This window comes from Castor canadensis, chromosome 16 (genome assembly GCF_047511655.1).
Source record: "Castor canadensis chromosome 16, mCasCan1.hap1v2, whole genome shotgun sequence".
Taxonomy (NCBI): domain Eukaryota; kingdom Metazoa; phylum Chordata; class Mammalia; order Rodentia; family Castoridae; genus Castor; species Castor canadensis.
This window is the reverse complement of record NC_133401.1, coordinates 65,249,502-65,270,472: the sequence shown is the minus strand read 5'-3', so window position 1 is coordinate 65,270,472 and position 20,971 is coordinate 65,249,502. Positions and strand designations below refer to the sequence as shown.

The 20,971-nt window shown below is 44.1% G+C and overlaps 1 protein-coding gene across 1 annotated transcript in view; it reads right to left on the bottom strand.

Moving 5' to 3' along the window:
* Positions 1-20,971, bottom strand: part of Col23a1 (collagen type XXIII alpha 1 chain) — a 343,386-nt gene that overhangs the window by 48,161 nt on the left and 274,254 nt on the right. The window contains exons 3-4 of the mRNA XM_020170455.2: positions 19,639-19,683; positions 1,314-1,321 (exon numbers count right to left, since the gene is read on the bottom strand). Of these exons, the coding sequence (XP_020026044.2) occupies positions 1,314-1,321; positions 19,639-19,683 (53 nt within the window). The remainder of the gene's footprint in view (positions 1-1,313; positions 1,322-19,638; positions 19,684-20,971) is intronic.

The window sequence follows — 20,971 nt, the reverse complement described above, 5'->3', positions numbered from 1 at the left end:
AGAAAGAGTATCCTGGAAGCCAGAGGCCTGGGGGACATTGATTGCTACTGGCTGCTTCTCTGTTCCTCAGCACAGGTGAGGCCTGCTCTGAGCCAGCATCCCAGGCACACACAGGCATCTATCTCCCCCTTGCAGTTGTAGCTTGGGAATTTTTGCATTTGTTTAATCCACTTAACATTTTAACAACTAGGCTGAAAAAAAAAAATCATTGTACAGCCCCTCTGTGTTTTGTATTTCAGCGAGTTCACACAAGCTGGCCTCCATGGGACAGCCAGAAACAACTCCACCAGGAAACATTGCTTGTGGCCAAAACATCGACACATTTTTGTTGGCTTGCTTTTTTGAATCAAAGTGCTGCTACATGCAGGGAGAAGGCCAGATTCGGAAGGGTGCTGATGGGAAAATGAATCATGGTTAAGTGGAAGTAAGAAACAAAATGGCTCATCTGAAAAGAATTCCTTTGGAAGGTTAATTTTGGCTCACGTTGTCTGCCGATGTGCTTCATGAATGGATTCACTTGGATTTATTGGCTCTGAAATACTGCCATGAAGAATCAAAGGCAGAAAATCCCATGCCCTGGAGAACATGGGATTTTCAGGGCCACTGGAGTCCCTGCAACCAAAGCTACCTCTGGCCAGCCAAGGGAAGTCCAGGGGGACTTGTTTCCCCTTACCATCCCCTTTTTTTTGTGGGTACTGGGGTTTGAATTCTGGGCTTTGCACTTGCAAGGCAGGCATTCTACCGCTTGAGCCACACTTCCAGCCCCCTTACACCCCTTCTTAAATGCAGTGATATTTCCTTCTGGTGGCATTTTAATCCCTCCTCCAGCTAGCTAGGTTCACAAAGTCCCAGCCAAGAGGAAGTATTCTGCAAAGAAGGATCTAGTGATTCTAGGATCCTAGAATCTAGTGATCTAGCCCAGCTTCTTCCTGAATCCACTGCCTGACTCCAGAGCTGCCTCTGGCAAAGCACATGCCAGAAAAAGCATTTAAAAATATTGGTGGCTGCAGAGCATTTCAAAAATATGGGCTGATGCTCACATTTCTGGGCACTAACTTGAGCCAAAGATTTGGTGAGGAGCAGCCAGGCTTGTGCCAGCTCTCTTGAAAGAAAACCGGTCCAGGTTAAGTCAGGTTGGGAGAATTCTGAGCTTGCCTCCATCTACCAACTAAAATACGATACAGCCCTATCTGGGGTGGATTTTTTTTAAAGGACACACCCACCAAAAATTACTTTCATGACAGTGTTAGAAAGAGATAATCAAATAAATGTCTTATCTTTCAGGAGCAGAGCACAAAGTCCAGGATACTTACAGGAGGACCTGCAAAACACAAGCAGAGAAGTCACTGTCAGCATCAAAGGCAGAGAGGTCCCCTTGCCTGTCCTCAGCATAGCCACTGGCCACTTCTCTCATCAAGGTTCTGATGGGGTCACAGTTGTTTCCTGAAATGGCCCTGCAAACAAGTGTCTGCCACAAAACCAAGTGACAGAGCAGAAGCACCTTTACCCTCAGAGGGGCTGGGTGGCCATGTGGGTTGAAATGATAATTCCCACTCATTCGTGAACTCATTTTCTGAGCAGGGTGGTGCTCACTTGTGCTGGCTTCTGGCAACCTGAGTAAGAATTAGACCTTGTTCTTGCTTAAGGACAATTGTAGATCTCATCATGGGTTGGCGCATTTCTGTTGGGGGAAAGAGACATGGGGAAAATGTCTTGGGGAGAGTGAGGAAGTGGGGTAAGGGCACACAGAAGAGTGAGGTTGAGCAGAGGTGGGGGTGGGTGTCTGTGGTCCAGCCCTGGGGTTAGGTGTGCATGAGGAGGTGCAAGGTCATAGTTTAGGGACGGACCCATCTGTCCCTCACTTACAGTTGGCAAAGCAGGATGCACATACATTATTGCATTTGGCCATCCCAACAGTCTTTGGCGAGAGATACAAGGAACACGTTCACTTGGCAACACAGAGGCTCAGACAGAAGTGACTTGTCCAGGGTCACACATAGTCAGCCCTCCATAGCCATGGGTTTTACACTGTGGGTTCAACCAATTGCAAATCAAAAATATTTCATTTTACTTTGTTATTTAAATTTTTTGGTGGCACTGGGATTTGAACCCAGGGCCTTGCACTTGCTAAGCAAAAGTTCTACCACTTGAGCCATGCCCTCAGCCTTCAAAAATATTGTACTTTTACTGAACATGTGTGGACTTTTTTCTTGCCATTATTCCCTTAAAGGACACAGTATAACAACTATTTACAAAACATTTACTTTTTTTGCTTTTTTTTTTTTTTTTTGAGAGGGGGTCTTGCTATGTAGCCTAGCCTGGCCTGGAACTTGAGATCCTCCTGCCTCAGTTTCCTGAGCACTGGAATTACAGGTGTGCATCACTATGTTCAACCATAACATTTACACTATATTAGTTATTCTAAGTCACCTAGAGATTCGGCAAAGTATCTGGGGCGATGTGTACACGCAAATATTACACCACTTTATGTGAGGGACTTGAATGTCCATGGGTTTTGTATCCCCAGGGAGAACCAGTCCTCTGCGGATATGGCAGGATGGCTACAGTTGGTTAGGGGTGTAGGGAATCCTGGAAAGCAGTCTCCCAAATCTACAAACTCACGTACTTTCCACTAAGGAAACTTTTGCCACTGCCAAATCAGTAACTCCTCTGTTCTGTCACACCTCAAAGCTCACCCTACGGAGTGAGACTGCACCCGGGCAGCCCTTAACAGTGACGTGAATAAGGAGGATTTTGAATGGTCAACTATGAGCTATAAGCCTTGAGAGGTAAAGAATGGGACCCCATAGTGAGTACAAGACGTAATAACCCCTGATTCACAGAGAGTGCATTCAACAGATAGATGCTTAGAAAACCATGACTGGGGGGCGCACAGGAAGCTCCAAGCACAGAACAAGGGGCCTGACCCAGGCTGGCCAGCTCAGGAAGGGAGGCTAGGCTGAGTCCAAACAGAAAGGGAGAATGAATTATTAAGGGGAGGGAGAAGAGATGTAGAGAGGGAAGAGCTCAGAACATGCCAGGAGCTCTAAGGAGAAGTGAGCAGGCAGTGGTGGAAAGGACAAGGAGGGCCAGCTAAGCATTAGGGCCTGATCTCCACATTATGGTCTGGGCTGGGGAAGACTTGGCCCTAAGGGCAGTGTGGGTTACTAAAGGTTCTGTATGGACGAGGAGAGCAAGCGAAGCCAGAGTGGACTCAGGGATGGGCTCCAGTGTCCCTGTGTAGGTGCTGGCAGTGGCGATGGAGAGGGGAAGACTCTGGAGTTGCTTGTCAGACAGGAGGGGTGGGGCTTGTTGACTGGTGGGGATGAGGTACATAGAGGAAGGAGAGTGATGACAAAGATTTTTGGCTTGAAAAACTGAGGTACTAATACCCAAGAATGGTAACACGGGGGCTGTGGTTTCCGTAAGTCTAGACTAGGTTGTCAGAGCAGGGCATGGGTAGCTTAAATGTCCCATAGACTCTGCATTTTCAGACGATGTCCTTGCTTCCTACTTGACAAGGAAAACAAAAGCCATGGGACAGACTCACCACCACCTTTCTGAGGACAGATAAATAAACGTATGAATGTGTGCCTGCATGTTTGCCCATGTCTGTACCTGCACGTGCACCCATATCTGTGCCTGCATCTGTACCTGCACCTGGACCTGTGTGTGCACCTGTGCCCATCCTTCCCTTTATAATTAGCCTCCCCAGGTCAACAGGAGCGGGGAACAGACTCACTCCAATAGAGGCCATTTCCCCTCCACCTTTTTTGGAGCCCTGCCCTACCCACTGATCTGTCTCTGTCTGTCACAATCTTGCAGCTCTCTCAAGCAGATCCCTCCTAACGGCTTGGAAACCTGCTCTAATTCCCCCAATCACCAAAACCATGCCATGGTCCCACCCCTCCTGTTCCTGCCCTGTCTCTGCCCACTTCCTTAATCAGATTCCTAGACTCCCTCCAATTCTTACCTTCCACTCCACTGTGACTCTGGTTCAGATCCCAGCCCTATCCTTCCACAACAGCTTTTCTTGAGGTTACCAACGCAAGGCCTCCATGCCAACAAACCTCTCCTCTGCATGCATGGTGACTCATGCCTGTAATTTCAGCTACTTAGGAGGCAGAGATTGGGAGGCAGAGAATGGGATGATTATGGTTTGAGGCCAGCCCCGGCAAAAAGTAAGCAAGATCCCATCTCAATCAATAAAAAACCAGGCATGGTATTATTGTGCGCCTGTCTTCTCCGCAGTGGGAGAGGCTGCGGGTAGTGTCATGGTCCCAGGCAAGCTGGTAGAGTGGGGGGAGTGGGAGAGCAAGACCCTTTCTGAAAATAACCTAAAACAAAAAAGGCTCAAGTTGTGGCTCAAGTAGAGCACCTGCATAGCAAGTGCAAGGCCCTAAGTTCAAACCCCAGGACTGAAAAAAAAGTAGGGAGAAGGGAAGGAAGTCCTGGAAGCCAAGTGCAGCAAGTGTCTGGAGGTGGGGGAAGCTGTTGTCTACATGGTCCCCAATGAATACATTGCCGATGGGTCAAGACAGATGAAGACTAAGAACTAGATCCACCAGTGCAGAGGCTCTCTCTGTGGTGGGATGATTGTGGAAGTCTAATGAGAGGTGGTTAAGGAGAGAAGGGAGGGGGCAGTGTAGACAGCAAGTACTTTGAAGAAGTTCTGCTGCAAAGGAGAAACAAGGGAACACAGTGATTGCTTAGGGTGCATAGGGTCCAGAGAGTGGGTTTTCTTTAACATGGGACACACAGCAGCATGTCTTCGTAATGGGAATCAGCCAGCAGAGAGGTAAGGACTCCTCACAGAGGAGAAAGGGGGGATCCTGGAATGATGTTGCTAAGGAACTGAGAGAGGCTGGTGCTGGTGCACAGAGTGGGCAGAACCCATGTGGGAGCCTGGGCGGTCCATCTGCTGGAACAGGCAGAGGGCACAGGGCTGCTGGGAGTATGGCTGAAGACATGGGAGTTTATGGAAGTTCTCTTTTGCTGTGCCCCTTCTTCCAGTGAAGCAGGATGTGAGGCTACCAGCCACAAGTGATGATGGTGGAGGAGGTGTTGGGGAGGGGCTGATAAGGAGCTGAATGGGGTAGGGAACATGGCCTCACTGCCAGTTAGCATGAAGGGGTCCTTGAGGTCTGTGTCTGGGACTCAGAGGGAGCTGACAAGAGTACTCAGGAGGAGTATATGGAGGGCTGGGTTTAATCTGGGTGGTCCATTGCTGAGTGAGACTGCGGGGAGAGAGTATGGTGGATTCTGAAGGGGGCAAGGTGATGGGGTCCATCAATTCGAAGATGGGTGAGATGAAGGGTTGTAAGGGTTGGAATGTGAGAAGTGAGATTTTTATGGCTGCTGCTCTTATTGGTGATGATGGGGCACTAGAGGACCATGGGAGGGAGCAGATAGGCAGGCGGAGGCCAGCCTTACTGGAGGAAGGGAGGCTGCAGCACTCAGAGGCTGAAGTGCCTGAGAGAATCTATGTGGATATCCAGACTCCCCTGAGGGGGAAGGGTAGCCAGAGAGGGAGATGGAGGCCGGCTGGTTAATCAGCACAAAAATATAGTTGGATAGAAAGCCTGAGTTCTAGTGCTCTAAGCCCTGTGACTATGGCTAACAAGGATCTGTATATATATTTCAAAGTTCCTGCAAGAGAAGATTTTGAATGGTCAACACAAAGAAATGATAGTGTTTGAGGTGGATTTTCTAATTACTCTGATTTGATTGTTACACATCGTCTGTCTGTGTCAAAATCACACTGTACACTATAAATATGTAAGGGGAACAAAGGATTAATAGGAATTTACTGAGAAGCAATGTTGGAGAGAGGCTGGTGACCAGGGGTGATGTCTGCTAGCCATGAGGTAGATACGCCTGGGATAAGACACGGCTTCAAATACAGCTCACTGCTGCTCCAGTCTCAATGCTGGAGCCAGAGGGCAGTTTTCCAAATGCAAATCTGATCATGATACTCCTCCTCCCCACTGTGGCACTGTTCTTGAGACAAAAGCCCCAATCCAATCCTGCCTTCCATGCAGTGATCTGCCCTTCCCAGCCCCAGCAGGCTCCCTCCAGACTTCCCCCTGGCCTGATCCCTTCAAGACAGTAGGGAGAAATGTTACTACTAGGGGTGATGGCAAAACTGACAGCTACCAGAATAGGTAAAGTTGGTCCAGTGCTTCAAATTAAACCAGAGTAAATTCCAAAAGGATTGGAGATTTACATTTTAAAAAAATCATGAAACTCCAAGAGTAAAAAATGGCCAGAGGACAAAAAAGGCAGGGAGACTTACTTTCCACCATAGACTCCTGCCCATGTGTACATCTGTACAAAAAAGTCAATACATTTGACCTTAAAAATGGCTGGAGAAATGTCTGTACCTCTCGGCTTTTGTTGCCTTTCCTCATGTACCTCCAAGCTCCCTCCAAGGAAGCTTAAGCCAGGATTATCATCCTGAGAGCCCAGGTCCTGAGACAGAGCCTGGGGCTGGACATGAGGCACAGCCCAGAGCAGCCTCCATCACTTGCCCACTGAGCTCATCTGGCACTGGGAACTCTGCTCTCTGCTCTCCTCTGACTGGCTCCCATAACCCCTATAGCCTCACTCAGTGCATTTTACAGATGAAGAAGCTGAGGCTCAGGAAGGTTCTCGTGCCCAGGACAAACCAGGCAGTATGACCTTTAGCCTTACAAAAGGGAGTGGAGAGAAATTAATCTGGCAGATAGAGCCCCAAGGTATCCTGCACTTCCTCGAGGTCCCTGGAAGGGTTCATGGTGGGTCTGGGGTCATCAGCCTGCAAGGGGGACATCCAGGGCGGGAACAGCCTTATGGGACCCTAAACCCACAGCACCAGCCACTGGCTCTGGAGGGGTAGCTGGTGTAGGAATGGCAGCATTTGAGATAGAACCCATGGTTGGGAGAACAGTCCCCATCTTGCCTGCCTGTAAGAGTCTGAGTCACACTGATACCACCTCTCATGCCCCATTGGCACCAGGTCCCTGGACTGCCATCATTCTTGCCAGTGCCACTGCACAGCCTGCCAACTAAACTCCTGGGTACCTGACCCCCCTAGCCAGAGAAGCCTTGTAAGAATGCCCAGTTCCCCAGGGCTCATGGAATAAAATTCACACTCCTAGGAAAGACTCTTTTGTGTGACCCAATTCTCATCAGTCCTGAGCCCTGGGCCACTGCTCTCTGCTCCACTCATCTCTCTGGGTTCCCCAAGATGCCAATTCTCTTTGGCCTTAGAACACTCACGTCTGTCATGTTCCTGTGGCCTGCGGAGCCTTGGACAAGCCTTCCACAACTGTGATATCCAAAGACGTCTCCAGACCCTTTGTCCATTAGTTCTATCTTATCTCCCTGCTTATTTTCTTACAAGCACTTGTCACAATCTGTAAAAACTACATGTACTCATCTGAGTGTGTACGATTGGCTGTCAGCCCCATCAGCAAGGTAGCCTCATATCTGGCAAGTTCACGCTGTCTCTCTGATGCCTAGCTCAGGGCCTGGCAGCACACACAACAAACAGGCATAGGATAGATGAGGGACAAGAAGGACAGGAGTCACGTAGTGGACCATCACCTCCTCTAAGCCTCTGCATGTGACTTTGTTACATGGAGTTTTAGTTGTGGCTGCCACAGCCCCTTGGGTATGGGTTCTACGGCCTGTAGCAAGTGGGCACCCAAGACTGATGGTTGGGGGTGGGGGTGCTTGGGGCCCCCAGCTGACCTTGTGGTGGTCCCCCAAAGTCCAACCCCACAAGTGTGGTTTGCACCCCAGTCTTTCTGCACACAGCTTTTAAACATGTGTCCTAAGCCCTGGAATGTGGGAGCAATTAAATGACAGCCAGATGACATGGGAAATGAATGAACCGGTCTGAGGAAGCAGAGGGTTCTGTGGTCCTGGGGCCTGTTTAACAGAATGCATGTAGCCCCACAGGGTTTCCCAAACTGAGAGCTGTGTCCACTCACACCTTGGGGTGAGGAGGGAGTGCTGGGGGTGGGGGCAGGCAAGCTGCTTGCTCAGTGCTGACAAGTAAGCAGAGGTGGGTGGTAGGTCTGGGAGCCCACACTGCTCACCCTAAGCTTAGCCCTGCCAGGGACAATCATTTCCCTGTTGTTTCCCAAAGGGTGCGTTTGGTTTCATGCTGAAGAACTACTACACACTGTACAATGGACTTAAAGATGCTCCTATTTAAATGGCACCCCAGTGAGTATCTAGCATTTTGGCTGTAATGGGGCTGTGAGGTACAAAGAGTTTTCTCTGGAATTCAGCGTCATGCAGGCCAGCCTGGGCATGGAGGTTGGCTCAGGCAATTCCACCACTCAGCAGCATATATATATATACATATATTGTCTCTTAGTGTCTGAGAGGATGGGTTCCAGGATTCCCATGGATACCATTATCCGTAGATGCTCAAGTCACTTATATAAAGTGATATAGTATTTGCATGTAACTTATGAACACCTGCATATTTTTAAATCTCTAGATTGCTTGTAATACTTAAAGCAATGTAAATGCTATGTAAATATTGCTATACTTAATTGTTTAGAGAACGATGACAAGAAAGTCTGTACATGTAGACACAATCATTTAGGCCTCACTACACAGTATTTGATTTGTAATCGGCTGAATTCACAGCCGTGGAACCTGGTCTACAGAGGATCAACTATACTTTGAAATCCACTCTTTAAAAGCATACACTCCAGTGATGTTCAGTATATCCACAAAACTGTGCAGTCATCACAACAATACAATTTTATCTGCCCTTCATTTTTTAATTAGTGTAAATTAATTGTGTATTTCCACACATGCGTATAGTGTACTTTGATCAAATTCACCCTTCATTTTTGAAAGATAGATTGCACAATAGAAGAGTCTTGGCTGACAGTTTTTTTTAGTCACCCCACTGCTTTCTGGACTCCACTGCTGAGGATGGGAAGTCAGTGTCAATCTTGAGGTCTTTTGGTATGCAAAAATCATTTAAATTCTGCTGCTTTCCAGATTTTTCTTTGACTCTCAACATTTTTACTATGATAGGTTTGTTTCCGTATCTCTTTGTATTTTTCCTACTCAGAGTTTATTAGGATTGCGATGAAGATGAGGATGATTTAAAGAAAATTTGGGAAGCTTTCAGACATATTTCCTCAAAATTTTTTCTGCTCTTTTTTTCTCTTCTACTACTCCCATTGCTTGTGCTGGTGTATGGAAAGGCACCCTATATTTCTTCTAGGCTGTTTATTTTTTTGATTCCATTTCTTCTTTTTCTGATTGCATAATTTCAATCAATCTGTCTTTGAGTTTTCCAATTTTGATTAAGTCTAATTTATTTTCTTTTTGTTTGTTTTTCACTGTGCCTTTGTTGTCACGGCTAAGAAACAATCGACTAACTCATGGTATATGGTAGAGATTTTATAGTTTTACCTTTTTTGTTTAGGTTTATGATTGTTAACTTTTGTGAATGATGTGAAGAAGGCACTCAACTTTATCCTTGCATTTAGTTGTCCTAGAATCTAAACACTATTTTAGAATTCTCATCAAAAATAAACTGATGGCAAATGAAAGGATATATGTTTGGGATCTCAATTTTATTTCATTGATTTATGTGTGCATCCTTACGCCAGTACTACACACACACATGCACACACACGCATGCATGCACGCATGCACACACCCCTTTCTCTCTCTCTCTCTTTGGTGTGACTGGGTTTGAACTCAAGGCCTCTTGCTTGCAAAGCAGGTGCTCTAGTGGTTGAGCCACACTTACAGTCCATTTTGCTCTGGTTATTTTGGAAATGGGGTCTCAAGAACTATTTAACTGGGCTGTCTTTGAACTGTGATCTTTCTGATCTCAGCCTCCCAAGTAGCTAGGAGTACAGGCATGGGCTACTAGCTCCTGGATAGACCTATTTTCTTCACTCACTTTTGTTCTTTGGTGCTGGGGATTGAATCCAGGGCTTTGCACATACTAAACAAGCACTCTACCATTGAGCTACATCCACAGTCCCTTCATTTCACTTTCAAATTGTTCATTGCTAATGTATAGAAATACACTTGGCTTTTGAATATTGATCTCGTATCATGAAACCTGAATGCATTTATTAACTGTAATAAATTATTGCAATTTTTTTTTTTTTGCGGTACTGGGGCTTGAACTCAGGATCTACACCTTGAGCCACACCACCAGTCCTTTTTGTGTTAGGTATTTTCGAGATAGGATCTTACGAACTATTTGGCCAGGCTGGCTTTGAACCATTATTCTCCTGATCTCTGCCTCTGAGTAGCTAGGATTATAGGCATGTGAGCCACCAGCGTCCAGCTGCAATTTATAAAGAACTTACCATATACAAGCTCATGCCATTTGCAAACGAAGATAGTTTTGCTTATTTTCCCACTCAAATGCCTTTAATTTCTCTCTCGCTTAGTTTTCCTGGTTAGCACCTTCAATCCAATGTTGGGTACGGGGGCAAGAATGGTATATTTGTCTTGTTCCTGATCTCAGGAGGATAGCATTTAGTCTTTCAGCATTATAATGTTAGCGTTGGGTTTTTCATAATTTTTGTTTCTATCAGAAAGTTGGGGAAGTTTCATTTTGTTGAGTGAGGGTCTTTTTTTTTTATTATGAGAAGCTAGGGATTTTGTCAAATGCTTTATCTGCGTTTATTGAGTGGTCATGTGGTTTTATCCTTTCTTCAATAATATTGCATTGACTGATTTTGGATGTTAAATCAACCCTCAATTCATGGGAAAAATCCATGTCACATATAATCTTCATATTTTCTGAATTAACTTGCTTGTATTGTTGAAGATTTTTGGTCTATATTCATCAGATATATTGGTCCTTAGTTTCTTTTCTGCTATTCCTTTGTCTAGTTTTGGTATCAGGGTAAATCTGGGCTCAGAAGTAGTTGAGAACTGTTCCTTCCACCTCTGTTTTTTGGAAGACTGTGAATGGTTGGTATTAAATCTTTAAATCCTTGTTGGAATTCATCAGTGAAGCCATCTGACTCTGGGCTTTTGTGGAGGCACTGGGGTTTGAACTCAGGGCTTCATGCTTGCTAGGCAGGTGCTCTTACTGCTTGAGCCACTCCGCCAGCCCTGATTCTGGACTTTTTTTGTAGGAAGTTTTTCATCTCTGATTCAATCTCTTTACTTGTTTTAAGTCTACTCAGATTTTCTATATCTTCTTGAGCTAGTTTTAGAATTTTGTGTCTTTCCTGGGGTTTGTCTACTTCTTTTAGGTTATCTGACTTGTTGTCATATAATTGTTCATAGTATTTGATATTATTCCTCTTTCTTTTTGTAAGATTGTTAATGATGTCCTTTCTTTTACTGCTTTTTTTTTTTTTTGGCAGTGCTGAGAGTGTGCCTTGTGCACACTGGCAAGTGCTCTACCATTGAGCTATATCCCGTCCTTCTTTTCTTCTTGATTTTAGTAATTCGAGACTCTGCTCTTGGTTAGTCGGTTGAAGGATTTGTCAATTTTGCCCATCTTTTTTCAAAGAATCAACTTTTGGTTTTGTTGATTTTCAGTATCATTTTTCCAATTTTGATTTCATCTCTTTCTGCTCTAATTTTATGATTTTCTTCCTTCTGCTTGCTTTGGCTTAAATTTGCTTTTTTTTTTTTTTTTTTTTAATTTCTTAAGATGGTAGGTTAGGCTATTGATTTGACTTTTTTTTTTTTTTTTTTTTTGTGGTACTGCGGTTTGAGCTCAGGGCCTTACACTTGCTAGGCAGATGTTCTACCATTTGAGTCACTCCACCAGCCCTGTTTTATATTTTTTTTTTCAAAATAGGGTATCGAGAACTATTTGCCCAGGCTGTTTTCAAATCATGATCCTCCTGATGTCTGTCTGCTAAGTAGCTAGGATTATAGGCGTGAGTCACTAGTACCTGGTTTTTTTTTTTAAACATAGGTATTTATAGCTGCAACATTCCACAGGTTTTGGTATGTTGTGTTTTTATTTTGATGAATCTAAAAGTACATTTTGATTTCTCTTGTGATTTATTCTTTGAGTCATTGATCATTTACAATGTTTAATTTCTCCATATCATAAATTTCCCATATTTCTTCCTGCTATTGATTTCTAACTAAATTCTTTTGTGCTCAAAGACATACTGTACATGATTTCAATCCTGTTAAAGCCAATTTTGATTGGTTTTAAGGCCAAACACACTGCTGTTGTTTTGGGGGATATTCTGTAGATGTCTGCTAGGTGTACTTGAGTTATAGTGCTTATTCTTCTGTTTCTTTGCTTTGTCTGTTCTATTCATTATTAAAAGTTGGGGTCTTTAGGTCTACAACTATTGGTGATTCCTCCCAGTTTTTGCCTCCTGTATTTTGGGGCTCTGTTTTCAGGTGCATGTAAATTTATAATTGCTACATGATTTTTTTAAATCATTATAAAGCATACTTCTTTGAATCTAGTAACAAGTTTTGTCTTAAAGTTTATCATGACTGGTATTGGTATAGCTACTGTAGATCTCTTTTGGTTATTCTTTATATGACACATTTTTCTAGTATTTTGTTTTCAACCTGTTACTTTTTTTTTTTTTTTTTTTTTGCATTTGTGGGGTTTGAACTCAGGGCTTCATGGTTGCTAGGCAGGTATTCATACCTCCAGCTCAACCCACTACATTTTTTAATCTAAAGTTGGATAATGCTTAAAATTAAACTGTGGTAAAATGACAATATAAAAGTTATCACCTGAACCATTTTAAGTATACAGTTTACTCTCAGAACTTTTTCATCTTGCAAAACTGAAATTCTATCCACAGTAAACAACTCTTCATTTTTCCTCCTACTGCCCTCCCACAGCCACCATTGTCCTTCCTGTTGCTGTGAGTTTGACTGTTCTAATGTCCTCATCTTAGGTGAAATCATACAGTGATTGTCTTTTTCTAAGGGGCTTATTTCACTTTGTACAGTGTTTTCATCCATGTTGTAGGACTCATCAGAAGGTCTTTCCTCTTTCAGGCTGAGCCTCTTTAAGGCAGAGCGCTATGCATATCTGTACATTCCTTTTGTTCATTTACCCATTTGGGTTGCCTCCACCTTTTGGCTGTTGTGAATGTTTTTTGTAATGTTTTTTATGAATGCCTGTGTGCAATCTTTTGTTCATGACCCCATTTGTAATTCTTTTGGAAACATGCCCAGACACAGTACTAATGGATCACACGGTAATTTTATTTCTAATTTTTTGAGGAACTGCCATATTTTTCTCCAGAGTAGCTGTACTATTGTATGTGTTGCTACTGCCACTACCTCATGCTCCTCCTCATTCCTAGTACCATCCTAATGAGTATGAGGTGGTATCTCTCTGTGGTTTTGATTTGCATGAGGAGCATCTTTTGAATCTTTCTACTTATTATTTACTTTGTTTTTTCTGAGATATTTTAGCTAAAGCATTTATTCTACAACAGCTATGAAATACAGATTTTTACCCTTTTGACATTGAAGACAATCAATTTTTTTTAGGAACTGTACTATTGATTTGTTTGGTGGGTAAAAAAGTACAACCATGCTGTAGGTGAGATCTATGACAGGAAGAGAATACAGTCACCCAAGGCTCAGCACACAGGGCAAGCAACCCAGCAAAACCACTCCTTTAGCTCCTTTTTATTTTTGACCAACTCTGCCAATCTCTGTCTTTGGTTGGAGTGTTTAACCCTTTCAAATGCAATGTAACTGCTTATAAGCAATATATGGCTGGCAATTTGCTATTTAATTTCTATGCGTATTATATCTCTTTTGCTTTACTGTTACTTTATTACTGCCTCCTTTGTTTCTTTGGGGTGCTGGGGATTAAATCCTGGGCCTTACACATACTAGGCAAGCACTCACCCCTGGGCTACATCCCCAGTGTCTTCTTCTGGTTAAATAGATATTTTCTAATTTCTTTTACTATACTTTTTTTGGTTATTTTCTTAGTGGTTGAGTTGTTTTCCCTGGGATTATAATTAATATTTTAATTTTAAACATTTTTCAAAGATCATTTTGTTTTGAGACAGGGGCTTGCTATCTAGCCCAGGTCTTTTCCTCTGTTGAACTTGCAATCCTCTTGCCTCGCCTTCGGTTAACGATAGTTTTGCTGAGTATAGATTTCTTTGTTGACATTTTTTCTTTCATCACTTTGAGTATGTCATCCTCCTGCCTTTCAACTTTCATGATTTCTTTTGTTGTTGTTGTTTTTGATGGTGCTGGGGTTTGAATGCAGGGTTTTAAGCTTGCTTAGGAGGCATTCTACCACTTGAGCCACTCTTCCAGTCTTCACTTTCATAATTTCTGGTGAGAAATGAGCAATTAGTCCTACTGAGGACCCTTTCTCTGCTGCTTTTGAGATTCTCTCTTCATTTTTTGCTGTTAGCAGTGTGACTATGGTGTGTTTAGTAGTGTGTGTCTGAGTTTATTCCACTTGGAATTTGTTGGGTTTCTCAGATGTGTAAATTGTTTTTCTTTAAAATTGTGCAAGTTGGGCAAGTTTGGGTATTACTTCATCAACTATTCCTTCTGCTACATTCTCTCTCTTCTCTCTTTCTGGGACTACTATTAGTAGCATCCCACAGCTTTTTTCTCTCTCTTTTTTTTTTTTCCTTTCTGTTCCCTAGACTGGATAATTTCAATTGATCTATCTTTAAGTGTGCTAATTCTTTTTTCTTGTCAGCCCAAATGTACTGTTGAGTCCCTCTTAAGACCTTTTCATTTAAGTTATGGTACTTGACAAGTCTAGAATTTCTACATGCTTCTTTTGTTTACGTGTTCATTTGTTTTTGTGGTGTCAGTGATCTGGGCTTTGCATATGCAAGTGCTGTTCTCTGAGCTACCACCCCCAGACCTGACTCTTTTAAAAAAAAAATGTGTTCTATCTCTTTATTGATATTATCCATTTGGTGGGACATAATTTTCATGTTTCCTTTTAATTATTTAGACATAATTTCCCTTAGTCCTCAGAACATATTTTAATAGCTAATGCAATATCTTTGTATAGGAAGTCAGTTTGGCTTTCTTGGTGAGTGCTCTATCAACTGCCCTCTTATTGCCATACTTTCTTATATCTTTGCGTGTCATGTAACTTTTTTGTCTTTTGGTACCGGGGTTTGAACTTAGGGCTTTGAACTTGCTATGCAAGTGCTCTAGTACTTGAGCCATGTCACCAGCCCTTTTTGTTGTAGGTATTTTTCAAATAGGGTTTCACTTTTATGCCTAGGCTGGCCTGGATATGATGCTCCTATAAATATGATTCCTGCATAGCTGGGATGATAGGCAGGCACCACCACACCTCTTTTATTGGTTGAGATGGGGTCTTGCTAACTTATTGCTCAGGATGGCCTCAAACTGCAATCCTCCTGATCTTTACCTCCCAAGTAACTAGAATTACTACCTAGCTACCAAGCTTGGCTTGTCTTATAACATTTTAAAAAAATTGGACATTTAAAATAATCTAATATGACTACTCTGGAAATTAGATCTCTCTTCTCCTTCCCAGGATTATTTGTTGTAGCTATCTATTGTTCTTTGTTTTTTTGAGGGCTAAACTAATAGCCCCTAATTCTAGAGTTGAACTGACTCTAGAATACATTCTTTGTTATGTGTACACATTGACATGAGAGCTCTGTCAAATTGTTTCCTTAGCTTCGTAGTAATCTTAGATTCCTTTCATGATCTTAGATTTCCTTTCATGCTTCGATCCTGTAAGTCTCCCACTCCATGCTGATGGATTCATGTGTTGGACCACAATACCAATCCTCTGCCAGGTTGTAACTCTACCTTTGCCTTCATTTCCTGCTTGAGCAGAGTCTCAAGGTCAGGCAGAGGTGAGAGACCAAGGCTCTCTCAGGTTTTTCTGGATAGGCACACAGGCTGCCTCCTGCCTCCTGGAGACCCATGGACACAGGAGCTGTTCAAAGCCCCTTGGTCCTCTCTTCCCCTTGAGTTTCATTGTGAGTCACCCACTTTTTCCTCCCACTGGTAGGCAGGTACACCACCATTTGAGTCACACCTCCAGCACCGCCCCCCACCAGTCCTTTTCAAACTTATTTTTGACTGATATATGAAAACACAAATATTGTATGCATTAATGGGTACCAGGTAATGTTTCATTACAGGTTAAGCATACTTATCTCTTCATTTATCATTTCTTCATGGCATTTCAAAATGCCTTCTTCTAGCTTTTTGAAATGTATGGGACACCCCACCGTGCAACACTAGAGCTTTTTGATCAGTCTTTCCTCATCTTTCTTCATAGCTTCCAGTTACCACCATTCTGCGGTCAACTTCTATGAGATCAACTTTTTTAGAGAACACACACAAGTGAAATCGTGCAGCCCTTGTCCTTATGTGTCTGGCTTATTTCACTTGACATTATGATCTCCAGTTCTATCCATGTTGTCGCATGTGACAAGATTTCATTCTTTTTTATGGTTGAATAGTATTCCATGGTATATATGTACCACATTTTCATTCTCCTTTCATCCGCTGATAGTCGCGTAAGTTGTTTCCATGTCTTGGCTACTGTGAATAGTGTTGCAATGAACTGAGAACGCAAATGTCTCTTCAACCTGTTGAGCTCATTTCCTTTGTATATATACCCAGTGGTGGAATTGCTGGATCATATGATAGATCCATTTTTCATTTTTTGAGAACCCTCCATACTGTTTGCCATAACGGCTGTACTAATTTACATTCCCACCATTTGTGGGAAAGGTTGTGTTTTTTCTGCATCCTCACGAGCACCTGCTATCTGCAGTGTTGATAATACCCATTCTTCCCGGGGTGAAGTGAGAGCTCACATTGTGGTTTTGATTTGCATTTCCCCGATGGCTAGTGATAGTGAGCATTTTTTCATATACTTGTACTTTTTTTTTTTTTTTTAAGATAGGTTCTACATAGTCCAGCCTGGTCTCAAACTCATGATTCTCCTGCCTTAGCTTCCTGAGTGCAGGAATTATAGCATGCACCACCAAGTGACCTAGCTCCTGCTGGCCATTTGTCTTTCTTCTTTTGAGAAATATCTGTTTCGATCTACTGCCTGTTTTTAGTGGGTTTTCAAGTGAGCTGAATCTTATCATACTTTGTCCTTAAAACAGTGATGATATATTAGTCATCTCTTTCCAAAAAGATGTCAGCAAGCGTACAGTAAAAGGCAATAAAATCTTTTACAAGGGAGAAAATAACTGAATGATGAAGCATGTATTTGGCAGACTGGTGGTGATTCCACACAGAATTTGGACTAAAGGAAGCTCTGGCAGTTCAACATAAGACAGCCTTCAGCTCTTGGAAGTCAAGGCCAAAAGAAGAAAGCGAAGCTACCAGTGAACTCTAGGGCATTTCTCAGAGGGCGATGGGGTAAGGAACTTGCAGACATACAGGGGCAAGAGGCCTATACCCAGCTCCAGATAGAAGCGCTGTAGGCTTCAAGAGAATCTGCCCCACCTTCCCTTGGACCCAGTCAACAGGGGGTCTTCTTGGTGGTGGGTCCCTCTGGCCTCACCTCTGTGCCTCCCTGTGAAGTTGCTTCAGGGATGGGCATTCATGCACTGATTCATTGCCCCATGATTACACTCTGGGCACTGGGCTAAGGGATTATAGAGGCTTTCTGGAGAAGCCACATGAGTTTGACTTGTAGGACAAAGAGACATGAACTTGGAGTAAGAGTCCAGGTAGAAAGGGAGGAGACATTTGAAGCAGGGGAGGACAAAAGTTAAGGCTCAGAGGTGACAGAACCCTGGACATCCACAGTGAGGCTGGACGTGGGGGACATGGATTAGTGGGTAGTTGGTGAGAGCTGCAGGCTTTAGATAAAGCAGCAGCATGGGTCTGAGGGATACTGAGGAAACTAACAGAGAAATGGCATGGCAAAGATATGGCATGGCATTGTCAGGGACAATGCCAACTGTCTGCACAGGGAGGCAGGTGGCTGGATGTCTCCTTCATGTGATGGGGAAGACTGGGAGAGATGCTGGGTTCAGAAGGTAATGTCTAATTTCTGTGACCCAGAGGGGAGGACTGAGATGGAGATAGGGAGAGGGCATCACTGGTGTCGTGGGGGCAGCTGAAGCCAGGACCAGGAGGCTGTAGAAAGGAGAGGAGAGGAGAGGAGAGGAGAGAAGAGGAGGTGGCCAAGGGCAGATACATTTAAGATGGAAGTGGGGGAGGGGCAATAAAAGAGGCAAAGAAGTAGAGGTCAGAGATGGGGGGTGGGGGGAAGGCCTGGCTTAAAATGGAACTAGAGATACCCAGGGCAGGGAGAGTGTTCAACAATGAGGATCCAGAAAGATAAAGATATTATTTTAAAGAGAAATCAGTTTTATACTATTTTGGTAATTTATAAACTGAATCATTAACTCAAAGAATATAAAACTTAGAAGCATTTTCTTGAAGCAGCACCAGATATTTAGGGAAAGAGACTTCCAACATATCCATAATTAACCTATCACACTTATTTATTTTATTTTTTTCTTTATTGTTGTGCTGGCTGGGGGTACACTGTGGTATTTACAAAAGTTCTTAAAATGTATCAAACACATCATACTTGAATTCACCCCCTCCACAGCTCTCCGCTATTCCCCTGCCCCCTCAAACTTTAAAAAATAGGATTCTATAGACCTTAGGAGCAGATGCTCATTTGACTTGCAGATTCTGCACTGGCTTCACTCCCAGTTCTATGTCGCTCTTACCCATATCAGTAGCGTTAGGCTCATTCAGCAGATGCTGAGGTTATTATGATCCGTCTGTGGTAGATATCTCTAGTTCTAGGCAGTGCAAATGAACATCAGAGGGCTGTGCCATGATTGGGATTCCAAGAGACTTTTTCTTATTGAAGGAAGGAAGGTAGGCAGGCAGGAAGGAGGGAGGGACAGAAGGCAGGAGGGAAGGAAGGAGGGAGGATGGGAGGGAAGGAAAGAAGAAAGTAGGAAGATAAAGACAGCAAAATGTCTGCTGGTATGGCTATTAGAGGTCACTGGTAACTGGCCAAAATGATGTCAGAGGGGCTTTGGATGTGAAGGCAGCGCAGAGAGGGTGGGGTTGATGCCTCTTAGGGGCAATGTTGAGATCTGGGGGGAAGAGGACAAACTATGCAGTGAATCTGCAGGGTGAATTCATCAAAATAAAGATGATGGGAAGGAAGATGGTGGTGAGAACAAGTGAGTCTGTGGCTTGCACAGAAGGAAGGTGAAGGAGCCTTCTCCTAATGGCTCTGCCAAGGGCAGGAGAGGCCAAGTCTGAGGAGGGGCTGAGATGTGCAGGGGAACCATGGCATGGTGTGGGAGGACCCATGGTAGAGGTGGTGGTGCTGGCTGAGTCGCCACCTACTGCTGTAGAGAGGAAGCCTCCTCTCTACAGAGTGGGTGACTAGGGATTGAAGTTTGCAAAGGTCCATAATCAGATTCAGAGGGTGGCTGAGGACTGACAGGTCAGTCTGGGAATTACGGATGTCAAGAAGTAAAAAAAAAAAAAAAGGCAGTAGTGGGTACTGTGTCCTTCAAGGACAGTGGCTGGAAAGAAGAGCTGACCCGGGACCAGGGACCTGACTGAAGGTGGGGAGTAGGTGGTTGGCACCTCCTACCGAGTCCAGGGTCCATGATGGAATTCCCAGCCCAAGCTTTGGAATTAAAAAAATGTGGGACTCACCAGGGTCGCCTCTTCGTCCAGGTTTGCCACGCCGTCCAGGGGCACCTAGACAAGATAACAAGAATACGTTTGTTGAGAAAGGAAGCAGTGGGCTTGGGCACAGCCCAGCCACACACACCTGCAGCAACACCCAGAGCAGCCTGCCCGAGGCTGCCCACTGCTGGCGGAGGGGAGATGGGAAGAGGACCCCCGGCTCTCAAAGCCCCCTTTCCACAGCTGGCAAGTCGATTCCTCACACTTCATGCACTCATTCTGTTACTGAACCATCTGTTTGCTTATTCATCCCCAAATCTTCCCCCTACTTCTAGGAAAGTTTTTTTTTTTTTTGCAATACTTGGGTTTGAGCTCAGGGTCTTGCTAGGTGATCACTCTACCACTTGAGCCTTTTTGCTTTATTTTGTTCGTTGAGATGGGGTCTTGCTCTTTTGCCCAGGCTGGCCTTGGGCCATGATCTTCCTATCTCCACAATCCATGTAGATTATAGGTTGGGATTATAGGCGTGAGCCACCCTACCTGGTTTACTCCCAAGACACTCTTGACCCAGGAGAGGTTGCAGCTGAGAAACTTCCAGACTTAGAAGCAAGATAAGGCTGGGAATGGGATTTTTTTTTTTTTAATAAAAGCTCTCATCAATGCTTTTTAGTATTCCAGAAAAGAAAACAACAAAGCCAATACAGTAACAACCAATGCAGACACTATTGTGGTGTTCCAAATGCTTACATTCAGCAGTAACAGGCACCATGCCACCCACCCATCCACTGTCCTTCTGCAGAAGGTTCCACCTCCTCCCTTCCCATCGTCCCTGGAAGCTACCTCTACATTTATGCGTTTGGCAGATCACAGGCACGCAGCTACACATTGCTGTGTCCAGTCATCTGGCCTCTCTGTATTTATGGCACAGACCATTTGCCTCCACCTCCAGCCCTCTACTCATATCAGTTCCGAGACCCCAGTGACCTGGCTGCTGAAGAAGGAGAGCACTGTGGGTACTGGAATCCTGGCTAGCCCTCCGCCCCAGGTTTGGGGTCCTCGCCCAGGGTAGTGTGGTGGCAGTGTGGGTCTGAGGCCTCTGCTGGCACTCGCTCATCCTGTCGCCTCACATAGCTCACAGCAAACATTCCCAGTGCCATTTGCCCTGCCTCTCCTCCCAGCCTGTCCCTCTTCTTCCCCAGTTCTCCCATTTTTTACAGGAAAAGGTCTACATGTGTGAGGTTGTATGTAGTTATCAGCTTGAATTTTCTAAGAGATGTTTTGTGGCTCTCTATCTTGCCCACCATTGCACACCAGGCTCTGGAGGTCACAGAAGGATAGGTTGTGACTATCTTACAAGGCA